The 20,530-nt window shown below is 41.7% G+C and overlaps 1 protein-coding gene, 1 long non-coding RNA gene and 1 pseudogene across 4 annotated transcripts; all 3 read left to right on the top strand.

Moving 5' to 3' along the window:
* The first annotated feature begins 502 nt into the window (after positions 1–502).
* Positions 503–3,956, top strand: LOC139028280 (uncharacterized). Its single transcript, XR_011480462.1, has 3 exons — positions 503–594; positions 720–1,078; positions 1,258–3,956. It is a non-coding gene; the product is annotated as an uncharacterized lncRNA (long non-coding RNA).
* Positions 3,957–6,319: 2,363 nt separating this feature from the next.
* LOC111969564 (adhesion G-protein coupled receptor G2-like) lies at positions 6,320–12,903 on the top strand (annotated as a pseudogene).
* Positions 12,904–13,887: 984 nt separating this feature from the next.
* LOC111969282 (adhesion G protein-coupled receptor G3) lies at positions 13,888–18,981 on the top strand. 3 transcript variants are annotated; one of them, XM_023995314.2, is made up of 12 exons: positions 13,888–14,047; positions 14,557–14,617; positions 15,002–15,092; positions 15,278–15,412; positions 15,681–15,809; positions 15,979–16,033; positions 16,159–16,250; positions 16,820–16,938; positions 17,195–17,475; positions 17,617–17,677; positions 17,782–18,062; positions 18,169–18,981. In XM_023995314.2, exons 1-12 carry the CDS (start codon positions 13,987–13,989, stop codon positions 18,273–18,275), a joined length of 1,473 nt encoding a protein of 490 aa, XP_023851082.1. In that variant the 5' UTR covers positions 13,888–13,986; the 3' UTR covers positions 18,276–18,981. The 3 variants fall into 3 exon arrangements, with proteins under 3 accessions (XP_023851082.1, XP_023851081.1, XP_023851083.1); XM_023995313.2 differs by having other exon boundaries at positions 17,578–17,677; XM_023995315.2 differs by having other exon boundaries at positions 13,917–14,047; positions 14,557–14,694; positions 17,578–17,677.
* The last annotated feature ends 1,549 nt before the right edge of the window (positions 18,982–20,530 follow it).

Raw genomic sequence — 20,530 nt, 5'->3', positions numbered from 1 at the left:
CTGCTGTGTCTGCCTCATCTTCTGGGTTCTGACGATTATTAGTGACTGTTTCTCGCACCGGGTCCTGACAATTTTACCTAGGTAACATCAGACAGTGACCATGTGGCCAACACTACTGTCAAGGTCCACCTGCCCAAAGAGCTCCTGAAAGCCAAAGATACCATCATCTTCTGCATGATTACCTCACCAGAAAAATATGGGGTGTGTGTGTGTGTGTGTGTGTGTGTGTGGCATGGTGCGTGCATGCATGCGTGTGTGTGCCTGTGTGGGTTTTTAGTACCATGCTTATTTATTTCAGTTTAGCCGTATTTTGAAACGTTCCTCTAGCCATTGGGGCTTCTTGATGGCCAAGTAGTAGGTCTGGCTGTGAGCATGAAGACAGTTTCAGGTCTGCAGGACAAGATCAACTTCTCCATGCCTCTACAGAGCCCCACATTGGAAAGTCAGGTGAGTGCAATATCAACTCTCAGCTACCTACACCAGTCTATGACTGTGATAGTGGCAAGAATATAAACTTAGATGACTCATTTCTGTTGTTGTTCATAGGCTGACAAACAACCATCTTTTGTCAATGCTTTAATTTTTCAACCAACGGTAAGTGCCAATATGAAATGTTATATTACTCATTATAATACTGTTATGAAACTTTTTATACCCTTAAGGTATCAATTCATGTGATATCACATGGCTGTGTTTCCTCTGTACAAATGAATGTTTAGAGTTCTACCAGGATGACTGCACCACAGAGTGGAAGAGAGACGAGGGCCGTGTGGTGTGCTCATGTGACCACCTCARATTTTGCTGTGCTGATGGTAGACAACTTTACAACGACCACAGTCCTTCCTTCGTTTCCTTATCACAGCATAAGCACTCTTCTTAAAGGGAAGAGAATAAAAACAAAAGTCAGTGAAGTATACCCATCTACTAAGATACACTGTAGCATTAGTTGTATTTTCCTGCGTTTAGGTGTCTCCATCTCTGAAAGCGATCAGGAGATCCTAAGCTACATCACTCTGATTGGCTGCAGTCTGTCTCTGTTCTTCCTGGTGGTCACAATCTTTCTGTGCGCCACTCAAAGGTATGTCACACTCTGGGCGTCATGGTCAGCTCCTCACAGGAACCCCTGGTTTGTCATAAGTRTGACGTCATCAGAAAGTGACACCAAGATGTACATGAAATGGAGGGAGCAGATTAAATTACATTTGTAAAGCAACGGACCTTGTTTTCACCATACTCTTTCTCTATTCCATTGTTCAGCGGTACATGCACAGACATCTCCCTGAAGGTGCATATCAACCTGTCTGTGGCCCTGATCCTCCTCAACCTGCACATCCTGCCCAGCTAGCAGGAAGCAGCATCATCCTCCTCTGGGCCATGTATCTATGTTGCTGTCCTTCTGCATTACTCTCTACTGGCCACCTTCACATGGACAGCAATCYAAGGCTTCCACCTTTACCTGTTGCTGGTCCGTGTCTTCAACATCAATGTCAGGAGATACCTGCTCAAACTGAGCCTGGCAGGATGGGGTGAGATTGCACTTTACAACCTGAAACTGGTTGTATGACTGTAAACAGTAAGCAATAATAACGGTGCCGTACGAGATGGCTGTCGTTTTACGATCCCGTAACCAATTGTGCTATTGTGAATGTTTTTATTTGTAAGTTATTTTGTACATAATGTTTCTGCCACCGTGTCTTATGACCGAAAAGAGCTTCTAGATATCAGGACAGCGATTACTCACCCCGTACTGGAGGAATAGTTTTTCTTCAACGAGTCGGACGGGAAGGATTTACTACAGATGCCCGACAAGGCCCTTATCCCCGTAATTCACAGGAGAAAGAGACGGAGGTATCGTGGATGAAGATCCGGGTGCCTTGTTAGGATCCGTCGCCGAAAGGGTAATCTACCTTTACCTTCGGTCCTAGTAGCAAATGTACAATCAATCCATAATAAAATAGACGAACTACGATCACGTATACCCTACCAATGGGACATTAAAAACTGTAATATCTTATGTTTCACCGAGTCGTGGCTGAACGACGATATGAATAACATACAGCTGGRGGGTTTTAAGCTTCTTCGGCAGGATAGAACAGCAGCCTCTGGTAAGAAAATGAGTGGATGTCTATGTATTTTTTGTAAACAACAGCTGGTGCATGAAATCTAAGGAAGTCTCAAGGTTTTGCTCGCCTGAGGTAGAGTACCTCATGATGAGCTGTAGACCACACTATTTACCAAGAGAGTTTTCATCTGTATTTTTCGTASCTGTCTACATACCACCACTAACRGATGCTGGCGCTAAGACCGCACTCAATGAGCTGTATAKGGCCATAAGCAAACAGGAAAACGCTCATCCAGAGGCGGCGCTCCTAGTGGCCYGGGACTTTAATGCAGGGAAACTCAAATCCGTTTAACCTAATTTCTACCAGCATGTTAAATGTGCAACCAGAGGGGYAAAAATTCTAGACCACKTTTACTCCACACACAGAGACGCATACAAAGCTCTCCCCCGCCCTCCATTTGGAAAATCTGACCATAATTCTATCCTCCTGATTCCTGCTTACAAACAAAAACTAAAGCAGGATGCACCAGTGACTCAGTCAACGTGGAAGTGGTCAGATGAAGCAGATGATGTGGTGTACAGGACTGTTTTGCTAGCACAAACTGGAATATGTTCCTGGATTCTTCTGATGACATTGAGGAGTACACCACATCAGTGAGCTAAAGGGTAGAGCTGCCGCTTTRAAGGAGCGGGACACTAACCCGGAAGCTTATAAGAAATCACTCTATGCCCTCTGGAGTGCCAAGTCTAGGTCCAAAAGGCTTCTTAACAGCTTCTATTCCCAAGCCTTAAAACTCCTGAACAGCTAATCAAAAGGCTACCCAGACCCCTCTTTTACGCTGCTGCTACGCTCTGTTTATTATCTATGCATGGTCACTTTAATTCTACCTACATGTACAGAAACAGACAGAAGCAAGGGGGAAAACGCTGGTAGGCTTGACAAACAAAATAAACTGGCAACAGACAGAGAACTAAGGTACTAGGGATAATGGGGAAGATGGGCGACACCTGGAGGGGGGTGGAGACAAACACAAAGACAGGTGAAACAGATCAGATCATATTACCTCAATTACCTCYACTAACCGGTGCCCCCGCACATTGACTCTGTACTGGTACCCCCTGTATACTGTATAGCCTTACTATTGTTATTTTACTGCTGCTGTTTAATTATTTGTTACTTTTATTTTACATTTTTCTACTTATCTATTTTTTACTGAACACATTTTTCTTCTTAACTTCTTAAAGCATTGTTGGTTAAGGGCTTGTAAGTAAGCATTTCACTGTAAGGARTACAACTGTTMTATTCGACGGATGTGACAAATACAATTTGATTTGATTTGATACAAACAACCAAATAGTACAAACAGCAACAAAAAAGGTTCATACCCTGCTGTTCCATGAACCACTTTTTCACGTTTTGTGTGAACTCACCAACACTTGCAACACATTTTAAACCTTCTGGAAGTTGTTTGTAGTGCTTTTACAGCTTTTACAGAAAATGACAACTTTGTATTGTATTGACATTTGGAATATATTGTGTGGGTTGTGAGAGGTCGACTGAATACTGTAATGAAGTTCTGTCTCGAAGAGTAAAATGTGTCATCTTCTTTTGTACGTTTTTTTCATCTTCCTCTGGTTTTGTGTGTTCAAATGGTAGACTGAGGACAGCCAACCTGGCAYTGACACTCACATTATCAATACCAGATCTGCCTGAGAACAAAAGTCTGTTGTCAACCAATCCAGCACTATTGTTATCAATGTTCATTTCAAACTTTATTGAGATTTTTTATTTWGAGAATACTTGCTCTAAACTGTGGACCTTCGAAAGTGTCTACAAACCACCCACTTGTTTTGTACCAATACAATAGCATGTCATTGTTTAGTTATGGAATGAAGGAAGGTGTTATCAGTACTYTTTTCGTGTGTGGTTTGTTCAACTATAAATCATGTGAGCCGACAGGATCTGATGTAATGCTGTGAGATCCTATCCCTCACTAGTTGATAAAACTGCCACAGAAAATACATATGTTGACGTAAGCTGAACTATAGCCTATTCATTGATGCTCGGCTCGAGCAAGCTGAAGTTCGGACTAGATTTGCATAAAACAAATGCAATGCCACCAGGTTCCTCTAAAGGTAACATAAACGTACATTTTGCAGTCACAAAATGATATATGACCATGAACAATCATGACATAAGCTAACATTAGAAGAGAAGGGATTTTATTGTGTTCTCTCTACCAAGCACACAGTGGTTTGACGGACCATTTTCTCACCCCAAAAGGACATCAAATTGTGAGTGAAATCAACTCCTAGCATGTAAGTAAGTGTATGTGTTTGTGTGTGAGGAATATGATTCAATTATATTTTGTCGTTGTAAAGTTCAGCCATTGAGTAGATTTTTTGTTAACATTTTTTTTAACCTTTATTTAACTTGATAATGTTGTGTCGGTATCTTACCTGAGTGATGGCAAAATGATATGTCTGGTAATAAGCAGACATCACTGTGTTGATAATCAGAAAGCATGGCTAGGTTTTGTTAGTGCTGACGCATTGTTGAAAACAAACAGAATGTGTTAGGCATACGTTGTGGTATTAAGTAGTGTTAGCCTAGGTGTCAAGCTGAAATGTAATTCTCAGGCTGTATAGTGTACTTTACTGAGTGTGATGTTGAATGAGTGGTAAGGGCTATGACAGTATGTTGAAGACAAGGATGACTTTGTAATGTATGTTTTTGTCATTCATATTTTGTACTGTTCTACCCTTAAAACAGCCACAATGTTTCCTCTGCATCTACTCCTACTGATATCTGGAACACTGGCTATGAATTGCTCAAATTCAGGGTACTAACACACTAATGATCTCAAACTGTGTTTCATTTTAATGCACTGTGGGACCAAATCAGTGGAGGCTGCTGAGGGGAGGATGGCTCATAATATGGGTGGAACAGAGCTAATGGAATGGAAACCATGTGTTTGATGTATTTGCTACCATTCCACCTATTCCGCTCCAGTCATTACCACGAGCCCGTCCTCCCCAATTAAGGTGCCACCAACCTCCTGTGGACCAAATATTGTATAAAGTATTGATAGGGAGGACTTAAGTACACTTGATTTGTGTTGATATTGATCACTGACAACGATGAGACAGCCTATAGGAAGGAGGTCAGAGAACTGGCAGTGTAGTGCCAGGACAACAACCTCTCCTCAACGTGAGCAAGACAAAGGAGCTGATTGTGGACTACAGGAAAGGCGGGCCGAACAGGCCTCCATTAACATCAACGGGTTGTAGTGGAGCGGGTCGAGAGTTTCAAGTTCCTTGGTGTCCACATCACCAATGAACTATCATGGTCCAAACACACCAAGACAGTTGTGAAGAGGGCACGACAAAACATTTTCCCCCTCAGGAGACTGAAAAGATTTGGCATGGGTCCCAAGATCCTCAAAAAGTTCTACAGCTGCACCATTGAGAGCATCCTGACCGGTTGCATCCCGCCTGGTATGGCAACTGCTCGGCATCTGACCGTAAGTCACTACAGAAGGTAGTGCGTACGGTCCAGTACATCACTGGGGCCAAGCTTCCTGCCATCCAGGACCTATATAATATGCAGTGTCAGAGGAAAGCTCATAAAATTGTCAGAGATTCCAGTCACCCAAGTCATAGAGTGTTTTCTCTGCTACCGCACGGCAAGCAGTACCGGAGCGCCAAGTCCAGGACCAAAAGGCTAACAGCTTCTTACCCCCAAGCCATAAAACTGCTGAACAATTGATCAAATGGCCACCAGACTTATTACATTGACCCCCCCCCCCCCTTCCGCTCCATTTGTTTTGTACCTGCTGCTATCGCTGTTTATTATCTTTGCATAGTCACTTCACCCCTACCTACATGTACAAATTACCTCTAACCTGTACCCCCACACACTGACTCGGTACCGGTACCCCCTGTATATAGCCTCGTTATTGTTATTTTATTATTTTTTACTTTAGTTTATTTGGTAAATATTTTCTTAACTCTTCTTGAACTGCGCTGTTGGTTAAGGAAGCATTTCACGGTAAGGTCTACACTTGTTGTATTCGGRGCATGTGTCAAATAAAGTTTGATTTGATATTGGTACAATTGGCGTATTATTTTATACTGTTGTAATAATTAGGCAAAAAGTTGTAAATAACCCCGTTCATGGTTGGTGTAACTCCTCATTTGAATTATGGGATATCAACCAAATGATAATAATACATGCTATTTCATTTCCATAGACAATACCTTTTATTTAAACACCACAACTGGGGTGATTTCAATGGCAATAAAGATTCTACAAGAGAAGATCACCATCAACGATAAAGCTGAGGATACTTTGAAATGCTTTTGGGCGTCCAGTGAAAGCTATGTTGATTGCACCTCAATGAATGTGACCTCAATGAACCTAACTGACTGTCGGACGGTGCCGATTTCTTTGGTCAATAACTCAATCAGCAAGTTCATCTTCAACATATGTGAGCAAGTCAACTTATTTTGTTTGTATATTCACAATATAGAAATTCTGGATGAAATGTGAAACTGTAGCTGTGATTCCTCTGTAATGTCATAGGTTTGATATAACCCCTCCTAAACTGTAATGTTAGTACAAGGCTCTTTTTTTGTCCCTCAGCTTCATCCACGTGTGAAGTCACCAATTGTACAGAGACAGCGATCAATGCCCTGGTGAGAGAGATACAAGACCATCCCAGTGAAGGTCCAAAGGAACTTAGAAGGATCTTGAACATACGAAGTATGTGTGCAGACCTGTTTAATAACAATCTGACCATGAGGATGATGTTTATTGGGTAAGTAACCAGCCAACCTATTTCCATTTACTTCTGACAGAGACGTAACTTTGATAACCTGCCCTGTATCTGTGCTGTACTTGCAGCGCTGAACGGGGCCTCATACACAGSATCATGAACATCTCATTCACTGGAGAGTCTGTGTACTACGACCTCAGGGATCTGGCTCTGACTGTGTTCAACCTGGCCAACCTAACCAGTGCTGATGACAAGATGCTGCACATAAAAGTTCCAGAGGTAGGGCTGCTTTTATCTGGGTTTGTGTTTGGGCATCTTGTTTCAGATTGAGGTCAGAGAGGTACCCAACCTATAGAGCATGTGTAAATGCCAAATGTATACACTACCGTACAAAAGTTTGGGGTCACTTAGAAATGTTCTTGTTATTGAAAGAAAAGCAAATATGTTGGCCATTAAAATAACATTAAATTGATCAGAAATAGAGTGTAGACATTGTTAATGTTYTAAATGACTATTGTAGCTGGAAACAGATGATTTTTAATGGAARATCTACATAGGTGTACAGAGGCCCGTTATCAGCAACCARRACTCCTGTGTTCCAATGGCACATTGTGTTAGCTAGTCCAAGTTTATCATTTTAAAAGGCAAATTGACCATTAGAAAARCCTTTTGCAATTATGTTAGAACAGCTAAAAACTGTCATGCTGATTACAGAAGCAWTAAAACTGGCCTAGAAGGCCAGCATCCCYGAGTTGCCTCTTCACTGTTGACGTTGAGACTGGTGTTTTGCGAGTACTATTTAATGAAGCTGCCAGTTGAGGACTTGTGAGGCGTCTGTTTCTCAAACTAGACACTCTAATGTACTTGTCCTCTTGCTCAGTTGTGTACCGGGGCCTCCCACTCCTCTTTCTATTCTGGTTAAAGCCAGTTTGCGCTGTTCTGTGAAGGGACTAGTACACAGCGTTGTACGAMATCTTCAGTTTCTTGGCAGTTTCTCGCATGGAATAYCCTTCATTTCTCAGAACAAGAATAGACTGATGAGTTTCAGAAGAAAGTTAATTGTTTCTGGCCATTTTGAGCCTGTAATCGAACCCACAAATGCTGATGCTCCATTTACTCAACTAGTCTAAAGAAGGCTAGTTTTATTGCTTCATTAATCAGCTAACATAATTGCGAAAAGMGTTTTCTAATGATCAATTATCCTTTTAAAATTATAAACTTGGATTAGCTAGCACAACGTGCCATTGGAACACAGGACTGATGGTTGCTGATAATGCCTATGTAGATATTCCATTAAAAATCATCCGTTTCCAGCTACAATAGTCATTTACAACATTAGCAATGTCTTTACTGTATTTCTGATCAATTTGATGTTAATTTAATGGACAAAAACTGTGCTTTTCTTTCAAAAACAAGGACATTTCTAAGTGACRCCAAACTTTTGAACGGTATTYTATGTCCTGAATAAATATGTTGTCTGTGTATATTTTATGTACATATTGTAATACTCTGACTGCAGAAGGGGACCCTCTAATGAGAATGAGTATAGTATGTCAGCACGGTACTTATTTTCTCGCTGAAATCCTTTAGCATCTCCCTGAGAACAACTCTTACATTTCGGAAATATGGATCCCTATTGATGCACTCCAGAACATCCCAGAGGGGAAGAGGAAAGTGGCKGTGGTCACCTATAAATCACCCAATCAGTTCTTGGTAGGACTTCTCATATAGTGCATCTATTCTATAATTCAATTCAATCATTCTTCCAATTCAATCAATTTAAATAAATTAAACATTTTGTGATTTGATGGACGAGGCTTTCATGAAATCGCAACCCTCATAATCCTCCAAGTCATTATCACCCTCTTCTATCCAGTTTAAAGAGGAACTCGTGAGAACCAGGGTCATGCGGATAGAGGTGGATGGCGGCAGACGACTTGAGAACTTGACCACTCCACTGAAGATGAAGTTCAAATTGCTTGACKCTATAATACCAGTAAATTGTCATCATACGATTTAGGATGTTCCTGTACAAAACAACATTTTTGGTGTTTTTGGCTCTGTACTCCAGAACTATGAGTACAGAGCCAATGWRTATGAGGTTAAAGTTCAGACTGTCAGCTTTAATTTTAGGGTATTTTCATCCATATCGGYTGAACTGTTTAGAAATTACAMCKCTTTTTGTACATAGTCTCTCCATTTTAGGGGACCAAWGGTATTGYGAMTAATTCATTTATATGTGTATTAAWTAAAGTAGTCAAAAGTTMAGTATTTGGTCCCATATTCCTAGCACGCAATGATTACATCAAGCTTGTGAATCTACAAACTTGTTGGATGCATTTCTTGTTTGTTTTGMTTGCGTTTCAGATTACTTTGTGCCCAATAGAAAGGAATGGTAAATAATGTATTGTGTCACTTTGGAGTCACTTTTATTGTAAATAACAATAGAGTATGTTTCTAAACACTTTAACACATTAATGTGGATGCTACKATGATTACGGATAGTCCTGAATCAATCGTGAATAATGATGAGTGAGAAAGTTACAGACGCACAAATATCATTCCCCTCACAAAAATGCTACCCTCCCCTGTTATTTTAATGGTGAAAGTTTAGCATGTCATAGCGGTATGATATTTGTACGTCTGTAACGTTCTCACCTGTCATTATTATTATTTATAGACGGTTCACCCGATATGGATGAAAATACCCTCAAATGAAAGCMGACAGTCTGCACWTTAACCTCATTGTCATCAAATCTGGAGAACAGAGCCAAAACATCAACAAAAATGTGTCACTGTCCCAATACTTTTGTTTCTCACTGTAGTTCACCGTTGATTCTATTATTGCATTACCGTATCAGTGGTTTTTCTCTACAGGTGAATTACAGCCTGTCATGTCAATATTTCAATGAATATGGTGGGTATATTTCTGTTCCAGTAGTAACAGTGTTTGCATACAACTACAGTCCTTTGCATACCACAGTCCTTTGCATACCACAGTCCTTTGAATACCACAGTCCTTTGCATAACATTTTGTTGTTGTCTCATATGACAATATAAGCTGTACACATAGCGACTGCATTTGTGAATGACTAAAAAGGGTATTCTCTTCCAAAAAGGGAACATAAGCCTCCCAGACACTGTCTTTTGGAAAACGGATGGATGTGTTACTAAGATCAACGACAGTGTGGTGGAGTGCATCTGTAACCACGCTACCCCGTTTGCCGTGCTGCTGGTGATTGATTTATATTGAATCCATTGATCTATCTACATCATTCTATCATAAATGTCATCTGGTGTTAGTCGTCATGCCTTATCCATTCTTATCCCCTCCAGATCGCTGACCTATCTATTGGCAGTGTGCACTGGCAGGTCTTGTCTTACATCAGCTATATTGGCTGTGGCTTGTCTGCCTTCTTCACCGCCYTATCCTTCCTCACCTACGTCCTTACCATGTATGTGACCCCCACCTCACCAAAATGTCACGCGCCCACTTTTTCCTTCTTTCTCAATTTTGAATTGGATCACTTCCGTTGTATGTTTCATCCCGTGTCTATTTCAGCATGGCCCGTGTACTTATCCCTGCGTCTGTATAGATGACTGCGCACGTACTAGTCATCTCTCCACCCTGTTATATCAGCTGTCTGATACTGTTGTACCCTTACTTTAGGAACTCCAGGGTGGACAACGCCAACAGCATCCACGTGTCACTAAGCGGGGCTTTGTTTCTGCTCAACACCTCTTTCCTGCTCAACGAGTGGGGGGCCAGCCTGAACATCAGGGGCGTGTGTATCTTCATTGCGGCGGCCATTCATTACAGCCTCCTCAGCTGTTTCACCTGGATGGCCATTGAAGCGGTCCACCTGTATCTCCTCCTGGTCAAGGTGTTCAACACTTACTACCGACACTATATGGCCAAGCTGTCTGCCATTGGCTGGGGTAAGTGAATCAGTTATAAACATGCTCTTTCAGGTGAGAGATAGTGGGACAAGACATTGCGTACATGGAACCGGGGTCAGATATGTGAATACACTCATCCTGTGTGTGCACTGTTCAGGGGTCCCTGGTATCATTGTGGGAGTTTCATTGGCAGTCAAGGATATCAAACCATTATATGGACCTACAAAAATTACTATGGCAGACACTAACCAGACAAATACAATGTGAGTAAATGTTATCTTTCTCTTATCAATACAATTTCATGGGTGGCCCAATGTACAGTATAGCTATGCTCCTAATGTGGAGATCAATAGGTGAACGTTAAGGACAAGGTGATTATGTGTTTGGTAAAGACCAGATGCAGTTTGTCCAATAGAATCTCTGTTTAATCACTGTGTCACTGCATTTAAAACAATTCTGCTGCAGCTGCTGGATCATGGACATCCCCTTCTTCTACGGTATGAACCTGGCCTACTTCACCCTCATCTTTGTCTTTAACTCTGGAATTCTGTTAATGGTGACCACCCGGATCTGCCAGCTYCAGTGCTATGACAGTAAGGGCAAGCCTGGGAAGGCAAGCCTGGCCTGGAAGGACATCTGCACCGTCCTGGGTCTGACCTGCCTGCTGGGCATCACCTGGGGCCTGGCCTTCTTCAGCTARGGCTATGTCAACCTTCCCATCCTCTACCTGTTCAGCATTTTCAACTCCCTCCAAGGTGACCCAGGGAACATCACGAAAGACAGGGACAGAAAGAGATAGTAAAGCTGATGTAGAGGGGGTGAAGGGAAGAGAGTGGAGATCAAATAAGATTATGTACAAAGGGAGAGGAGTGACAGGTAGAGAAAATTGGCCCTGTGACCAGCCCCATGATCTTGAATAGTTTGAAAGCACCTATTATTGAGCACCTGTGTGGGTGGAGTCTGGGTGATGATCTGTCTGTGTTTCTCTCTCTAAGGATTCTTTATATTCCTATGGATCTGTGGCACTGCCAGGAAAGACAGGAGCACATCAGCAGCTCTGAACACCTCTACAGCCAAACCCAAGGAGGAGATGTTCCCTAGCAACAACCCCTACCAGTAAACAATGTCTGTCCACAATGGAGATCACTCATATCTACTTCGATGGCAAGGGGAGTTTTTGCTTTGTGTCTAATGGCATGTGCATTGTCTCTTTCTTTCTCTTTCACAAATATCATTCCCCTTGCCATCTAAGAGGTAGTCACCTCAAACAAGTACTTGGGAGTATGGCTAGACGGTACACTCTCAGCACATATCAAAGCTGCAGATTAAAGTTAAATCTAGACTTGGTTTCCTCTATCGTAATCGCTCTTCTTTCACCCCAGCTACCAAACTAACCCTGATTCAGATGACCATCCTACCCATGCTAGATTAGAGAGACATKATTTATAGATCAGCAGGTGAGGGTGCTCTCTCAAGCGGCTAGATGTTCTTTACCATTCGGCCATCTGATTTGCCACCAATGCTCATTATAGGACACATCACTGCACTCTATACTCCTCTGTAAACTGGTCATCTCTGTATACCCGTTGCAAGACCCACTGGTTGATGCTTATTTATAAAACCCTCTTAGGCCTCACTCCCCCCTATCTGAGATATCTACTGCAGCCCTCATCCTCCACATTCAACAGCCGTTCTGCCAGTCACATTCTGTTAAAGGTCCCCACACACATCCCTGGGTCGCTCGTCTTTTCAGTTCACTGCAGCTGGCGACTGGATCYAGCTGCAACAAACACTCAAACTGGACAGTTTTATCTCAATCTCTTCATTCAAAGACTCAATCATGGACACTCTTACTGACAGTTGTGGCTGCTTTGCGTGATGTATTGTTGTCTCTACCTTCTTGCCCTTTGTGCTGTTGTCTGTGCCCAATAATGTTTGTACCATGTTTTGTGCTGCTACCATGTTGTGTTGCTACCATGCTGTGTTGTCATGTGTTGCCGCCTTGCTATGTTGTTGTCTTAGGTCTCTCTTTATGTAGTGTTGTGTTGCCTCTCTTGRCGTGATGTGTGTTTTGTCCTATATTTATATTTATTCATTTTTTAAAATCCCGTCCCCACAGGAGGCCTTTTGCCTTTTGGTAGGCCGTCATTGTAAATAAGAATTTGTTAACTGACTTGTCTAGTTAAATAAATAAATAAATATATAAAGTTGTGTTGATGTATTTTCTTCTGTATCATTCCAATGTATTTATTGGGAAAGTGCTTTGAGAGAATGACTTCATTTGAAGTGTATGTTGTTTATGATTATCAACCTTCATTAATATGCGATCTCAAGTTGCTGAACTGACTGTTGCATAATTAACCAAAGGATTTAGTTTCCTGTTTCAAATTAGTTCCTATGTTTTACAAGAAGAAAGTCCATGTACCATCAAAGGGAGTTTGTGCGATCTTGATGACATAGTGCAAGAAAARGTAAACTGTTACCTAGGTTTTTCTGAATTTTAGGATAAAGCCCACATAATACACGTTGAGACAAAGCACGCTTATGTGATAGACCTTTTCACACAGCCTCGTCATTATTAGTTTCACAATCTATCTCTTGCTTTTCCACAGTCTAACCAACTATGGAAAATGTGTTGCAATCTGGTKATGTTTTTTACATTTGAAATAATATCACTTCTGCAGAAAGTSTCTCACTGTGAGCAGTAGGTTCTCAAACTCACTCACATTTGACCATTTCCTTATGATTGGGAAACAGAGACATCCTCTTTTCWAGTGATTTTCTGGTGAGTGGCAGAATGAGTCTTAGAGATGTTGTAACGATGAAATCCGTATCAGAGAAATGCCACCATCTAGGATTTGTTTCTGATTCTAACTGAAATTATTTTAATATATTCATTTACCTAACATTAACCACTCAAACACCAACCCCCCCCCCAAAAAAAAAATTACTACAAAGGAAATATGCTTTTAAGCTTTATTGTGTTATTCTTGATGATTTTATGTTGTATGATAACAAATTGAATCAACCACTAATAAAAGTGCTGTATTCATTCCATGCTGTGTTTACAATAGCCTACTTGTATTCCTCCAGTTTTGAAATGACTTCCTGCATGTACAAATATGTCCAACCCCCTCTCTAATTGTTGTGATGATATGAAATCAGGAAGCATCAACACACGAGCAAAGATCAACAAAGAAGACAGACCATTAACCCATCAGCGGTCACAGACTGAAAGAAAGAGTGATGAAGATCAGTGATTTAATTCTCATATMTATATYCATCCCTGCAACCCTGAGTACCAATGGTAAGCTCCTGTTTTGTTTCTATGTGTTGATCAGGTGTTAAAATGGATGGCATGTGTGGATGAGTATAGGTCAAGGTTATGTAAACATGTTTGAAAATTCATGGACATCAGTGAAAATGGGTTGACCAGTTAAATATTAAAGTGCATTACTTATATCTGMGGTGGACAACCCTGGCCTGGAGAGCTGTCATATACAAAAAAGATACCTAATCAAGGTCTGTTAAATATACGTGATTAGTTCAACCAGGTGTGTCTCAACTGGGCTGAAAAAAAGCTTGCACTCACTGCGGCTCTCGAGGACCAGGGTTTGCCACCCCTGATTGACGTGGTCCCCACTGAGGTTTTGTCACCCGCATTGGCTTTAGTGCTAGAGTGCCTACAGTGTTTTTTCATCTGGTTGTTTTGATGTGGTTGTCTTGAAATGAAGCATTGGTACCTTGTATGGATTTMAGTCATTTTCAGAGTGATACATGCACCATAATGGCTAACCTTGTCGATAACGTTTCCAGACCATCTTCCAAACTGTAAAGATGCTCTTGAAGATTGTCTTCGCCAAGTGCCATGGACCAGGTACTCCAATAAAAGTCCTGCACCTATCATCCCCTATTGTAAGGGGATTTTAACATGCCATGGATATTACGAAGAAAGTCAGTACCTGTTTATCATTTTAGCTACACAGTTAAACATCTACCTAGTCCATATGGGAATGTCCATTAGGTTTACATTTTTGTTATTTAGKGCTCTCATCCAGAGCAACTTACACTAGTGAGTGCGTACATATTTGCACTTTTACATACTGGTGGTCCCCTGTGGGAAACAAACCCACAACCCTGGTGTTGCAAGCACCATGCTCTACCAACTGAGCTACACAGGATTTGATATCCATGTATTAGAATGATTAAGTTGAARATAAGAAAGGGTCAAATCGTTTAAGATGATTTGTGTTTTTGGTAGGTGTTATGAGMATAGAATTACAAGATGCATTCAAAAGACCAGACTGCACATCCCAAACTTCTACAGATGGTCTGTCAACTCATCCAATCAGGTGAGATCATGAATTCATTGCTGTTGATCTCACAACCTTCTGGTTCAGTCATATATACCGGGGTGCAGCAACAAAGACTTCAGATACAGCCTAATCTCTTGTTTTTTTTTTACTGTTGCATATCGCAATTTTTGGTATTTCCGATGCACTAACAATTTAAATGTCCGTTAATAATTCCACCATAGGCAGAAGCGGGCACGGATTCTGGACACAGAGTGCACTTCCCTGCACATGCCCTCCAGAGAAGCAAGAGGAACGACTCTACTAGCACTGACTACGTGCACATTACTATGGCTGTACTCAACAGCTCTCTATTCAAGGTTGGTAACTGACTCATAGGCCATTCTTAGTTTAGCTGAAACCAACCAATATTAACGGACAAAATCGTATCACTGCTGCCATATCAGGTATACAATTTATCACTACAGTAAAACAATGAATATATGATTTAGTATCATGAATTCGTTAAATACAGATGTTTCCCTTGAGGAAGGATTTTATGAAAGTAAAAGGCACATTTGACCTCTGAATGACATTTGCTCCTCTGTTTCTGCTTTCTGTTGCACTTTCCTCCAATGTCGCCAACAGCTTGGTCCAGTTCGAGGCAATAGATCAGGGGAGGTCCTAAGACAGTCTGTGCTGGCTGTGAGGGTGGGGGACCACGYTGTGAGTGACCTTGACCAGCCTGTCAGAATCGCCTTCAGAAACACAAATGTGGTGGGTGAATGGACAAACTGTGGAATGGAGGCCAKTCGAACTTTAGACACTAATTGGACGAATAAGACTGTGACTGTGCATCTCTAAAACAAATATTAGTCTAGTCTATACTTCAATGAAGTAACCATACATTTTACACACTGTGTGTTTTACATTYCCTTTGTTTCAGGCTGAGAGAGGGACTTGTGTTTTCTGGAAGGACTCAGAAAAGAATAATGGCGAAGGTGGGGGCTATGGCTTGACTCATCTTTTAGTGGTTGAACCACTGCTGTGGACTACCATGTTATTTTCCTGTGTGTGTGGGTGTTTGTGTGTGTGGTTGTGACATTTGTGGCTTTTCTGTCTGCAGGGGACTGGAGCTCAGAGGGTTGTAATACCACCCTTATTCACGGAGAGTTTGTGTGCAGCTGCAACCATCTCAGCTTCTTTGCAGTGCTTGTGGTAAATACTTGCTACAGTTGTTTAAATAGATGATTACTTTCATTATTTGAATAACTCTATACAAAGCATAGCTGTGTAAGACATGCAAAGACTGATATAGAAGTCTTCAAAACACTCATTTTAAAGGGATACTTCACCCACGTGACAAAATGTCATAATGATTTCCTTACTCTATAAGCAGTCCATCGACAAGGTATAACTGCAATCCATGCTTTGATTGGTTAACCTGGCCATGTTTTCCAAATGCTAATGTTTTAGCATTTTTTGGCACAAATCCAATGCAAGGCAATGATACAGATCTTATCATATTTTGCGCTTCATGTCCAAATCATCTATAAGTAAGTTAATTGTGCTGTGCAATGAATAGTAGATACTTTAGGATAATTTGGAKATGAAGTGCGGAAAATGAAAATAGGTACCAAATAGGTTGACTTGCATTGGTTTTGTACCACCAACGCCAAAACGTTAATTTGGGTGTACTATCACTTTAATAATGACATAATTTTTTGTATGGTCAGTCCTACCTGGRAACATACTCTTGATTCCTTATCCTATTTTCCCACTGACAGAACTCAAAGTTGTCGGTAGACCCTGTGAATGCCGCCAACCTAGGCTACATCTCCTACATTGGTTCATCATTCTCTGTGGTTTTCACAACAGTAAGCCTTGTCATGTACACATGCCTTTGGTAAGTATTCTCTTCCTTGAAAATAAACAGAGTAGTTAAACCATCCACAATGCAGCTACACAGTAGTAGACATTCATAAACGTACGTGTCAAAAATATTAAGCAATAAAATTCAAAGTAGAGGTAAGCAAGAGAACTCACTTTAGCCCTTCTAATATGTCCACAGACAAAGGCCTGATCAKAGAAATAGAGCATAAATGGTACACATTATATAAACATCTCTGTGGGCCTGAGCCTCTTGTTTTCTGTCCCCATAGGAAGGGGAGTTCTGAACATTCAATAGGTATTCATGTGCATCTGACAGGAGCGCTCCTGTTTCTGCACCTCTCCTACCTCTTGAGCGAGTGGTGGGTGTGGCATGAGGCTGATGGGGCTGAGGGACGTGTCTGTCTGGCCTTTGGGTTGATGCTGCACTGGGCTCTCCTGTCCACCTTCACCTGGTTGGCCATTGAAGGCTTCCATCTCTACATGCTGTTAGTCCGCATCTTCAACATCTATGTCAGGAAATACCTGCTCAAACTGAGCCTGTTTGGATGGGGTGAGATCACAAGTTTCACTCATAAGTATTTTTTTTTCTTTGACAGTTGAGTGATATTCTGCACCATACAATGTATAGTCTAAAAGCAGTCTTTGATCCCAGGCATACCCACTGTGACTGTGGTGGCCTGTGGTTTCTCAGGAGTCTACGGAAGACATAGCTTCTACATGAAGGGGGCCAATAATGGCTCATCAACAGACATGTGAGGTTCAATTCACAGTATTTTGTGACAGAAAGTTAATATTTAAATATATATATAGCCATGAAAACAAACAAAGGTTCAAATGGACTCTTGTCTAACTGCAGATGTTGGATAAGCAGTGCTACAGACAGCCCTGGAGTGGTAGTCAGCTACGTCACAGTGAGTGGATACTTGGGCCTGGTCTTCCTCTTCAACACAGCCATGCTAGGTGTGGTGGTGGTGAAGCTTTGGGGGCAGAGAGGGAAGGGTAGGATGTGGAAGGACTGGGCCACGGTCCTGGGTCTCAGCTGTGTGCTGGGAGTACCATGGGGGCTGGCGTTCTGCACCTACGGCCCCCTTTCTCTCCCTGGACTGTACCTCTTCAGTATATTCAACTGCTTCCAAGGTCAGTATCCTATCACACACAACCTCTCTAAGGAAAGATATATGATTGACTGCTTTAAATCTGAGTGATCGCTGAGTGATTTGTTGCTTTTCAATCCCTCCTACAGGTGTCTTCTTGTTCCTGTGGTTTCTTGCCCTTTTACYTAAGGGCCGCCCAGAGCGCTCCTCTGTGAAAGACTCTTCKAGTCAAAAGATGGAGACAAACCTCAACTGATACGTGCAACACATTCCAGCATACCTTTAGTAGTGTTTGCAGACCAAGTCCCATTCTACCCATGCATACACTGAGTTTAAACCAGAGGTGAAAGTCTAATTAATTTCTTCCCGGTACAGACCTCTTATACCGAGAAATAAAATGTATGGGCCTATTCATAGAACTACATATAGAACCCCTATTCATTCAATAGCATCTCTCTGGGCCTAGTCGTAAAGATTTGTCATTTCACTTTTAAAATGTATGACCTTTTATTATGGCATAAACACAACCAGTCATGYTGTTTTCATCTGATTGTCAAACAAGGGCTCCTTTACTAGGKTACCCGCGCACATTCACCCACTCGCAATATATTTCCAGCCTCCAAACAGTGGTGAATGGAAAGAGACAGCTGTTACACAAAACAACAAAAGGTGTAATGGTATTTGGCGTTTGTTATTAGGCCAGAATGTATGCATCCACTGCTGTCTACGTGCATCTCGGTGTCGGCCACTCATCTCTGCCTTGGCATAATTTCAGTGTTTCTTTTCGTCAAACCACATTACATTTTGGAGCATTTGCCACCTGTTTTCATGTCCATTRGCAAAATGCTCCTGACTCTGACATGCGGTAATGATAAAACAGAGTATAATAGGCTACATTTTTTTGTTMACATTTTGATTGAAATTGTGATAGGCTCATATTTTACCGGTACAGCGTACCCCCACCGTTTATTTTGTGGACGCCAGACCGTACCGCTTTACTTTCACCCCTGGTGTAAACATGACATCTATGATATGACACATAAAGTGTGACACATGGAGCAAATAGCCATTAGCACACAGCCTATCTACTCGATAAAATGGTGTTGTGGTGTTAATCAGATAATTGAATAATTTTATGTTTTCTTATTGTTTCATTAAAATAATTTACCAACACTATCTAACCTATGATTCAGCCTTTTCCCCAACGGTTTAATGATACKTAGAATGTCACTTTGAACTTTAATGTAATGTAATTTATTGTAGCAAGAGCGTGGTGAACGGATAGATGTGGTTATGGACAGCGAGGAAGAAGGAGAAGAGGTGAGTGTAGTGGAAAGATGTGTGTTGAGGAAGAATGGCGCCAAGTATAAACCATATTCTGCTGTCTTTGATGGCTCAGACATTGAACCTGACGAGAGTGAGAATGAATTACCTGTGGTGGCAGATGTGTTGAAGACCCCCGAGCCCGTAGTCTCAGGCTGGATAGAAAAGATGTTGGGTACTGTGAAACCGGTGGAGGTTGCTCGAAGTGGACTTGTGAGGATTTTCTGTATTTCTTTWTTTCACCAGGTAGGCAAGTTGAGAACAAGTTCTCATTTACAACTGCGACCTGGCCAAGATAAAGCAAATCAGTGCGACACAAACAACAACACAGAGTTACACATGGAATAAACAAACACACAGTCAATAATACAAGAAAAGGTCTATATACAGTGTGTGCAAATGAGGTAGGATGAGGGAGGTAAGGCAATAAATAYMCCATAGTGGCAAAATAATTACAATATAGCAATTAAACACCGGAGTGATAGATGTGCAAAAGATGAGTGTGCAAGTAGAGATACTGGGGTGCAAAGGAGCAAAATAAATAACAGTATGGGGATGAGGTAGTTGGATGGGCTATTTACAGATGGGCTATGTACAGGTGCAGTGATCTGTGAGCTGCTCTGACAGCTGGTGCTTAAAGCTAGTGAGGGAGATATGAGTCTCCAGCTTSAGTGATTTTTTCAGTTCGTTCCAGTCATTGGCAGCAGAGAACTGGAAGGAGAGGCGGCCGAAGGAGGAATTGGCTTTGGGGATGACCAGTGAAATATACCTGCTGGAGTGCTTGCTACGGGTGGGTGCTGCTATGGTGACCAGTGAGCTGAAATAGGGRGGGGCTTTACCTAACAAAGACTTATAGATGACCTGGAGCCAGTGGGTTTGGCAACGAATATGAAGTGAAGGCCAGCCAACGAGAGCATACAGGTCGCAGTGATGTGCAGTATATGGGGCTTTGGTGACAAAACGGATGGCACTGTGATAGACTGCATCCAATTTGCTGAGTAGAGTGTTGGAGGCTATTTTGTAAATGACATCGCCGAAGTCAAGGATTGGAAGGATAGTCAGTTTTACGAGGGTATGTTTGGCAGCATGAGTGAAGGATGCTTTGTTGCAAAATAGGAAGCTGATTCTAGATTAATTTTGGATTGGAGATGCTTAATGTGAGTCTGGAAGGAGAGTTTACAGTCTAAC

This window comes from Salvelinus sp. IW2-2015, linkage group LG10 (assembly GCF_002910315.2).
Source record: "Salvelinus sp. IW2-2015 linkage group LG10, ASM291031v2, whole genome shotgun sequence".
NCBI classification, from domain to species: domain Eukaryota; kingdom Metazoa; phylum Chordata; class Actinopteri; order Salmoniformes; family Salmonidae; genus Salvelinus; species Salvelinus sp. IW2-2015.
Note: the sequence above shows the minus strand (reverse complement) of the source record. Positions and strands in the feature narration are given on the sequence as shown.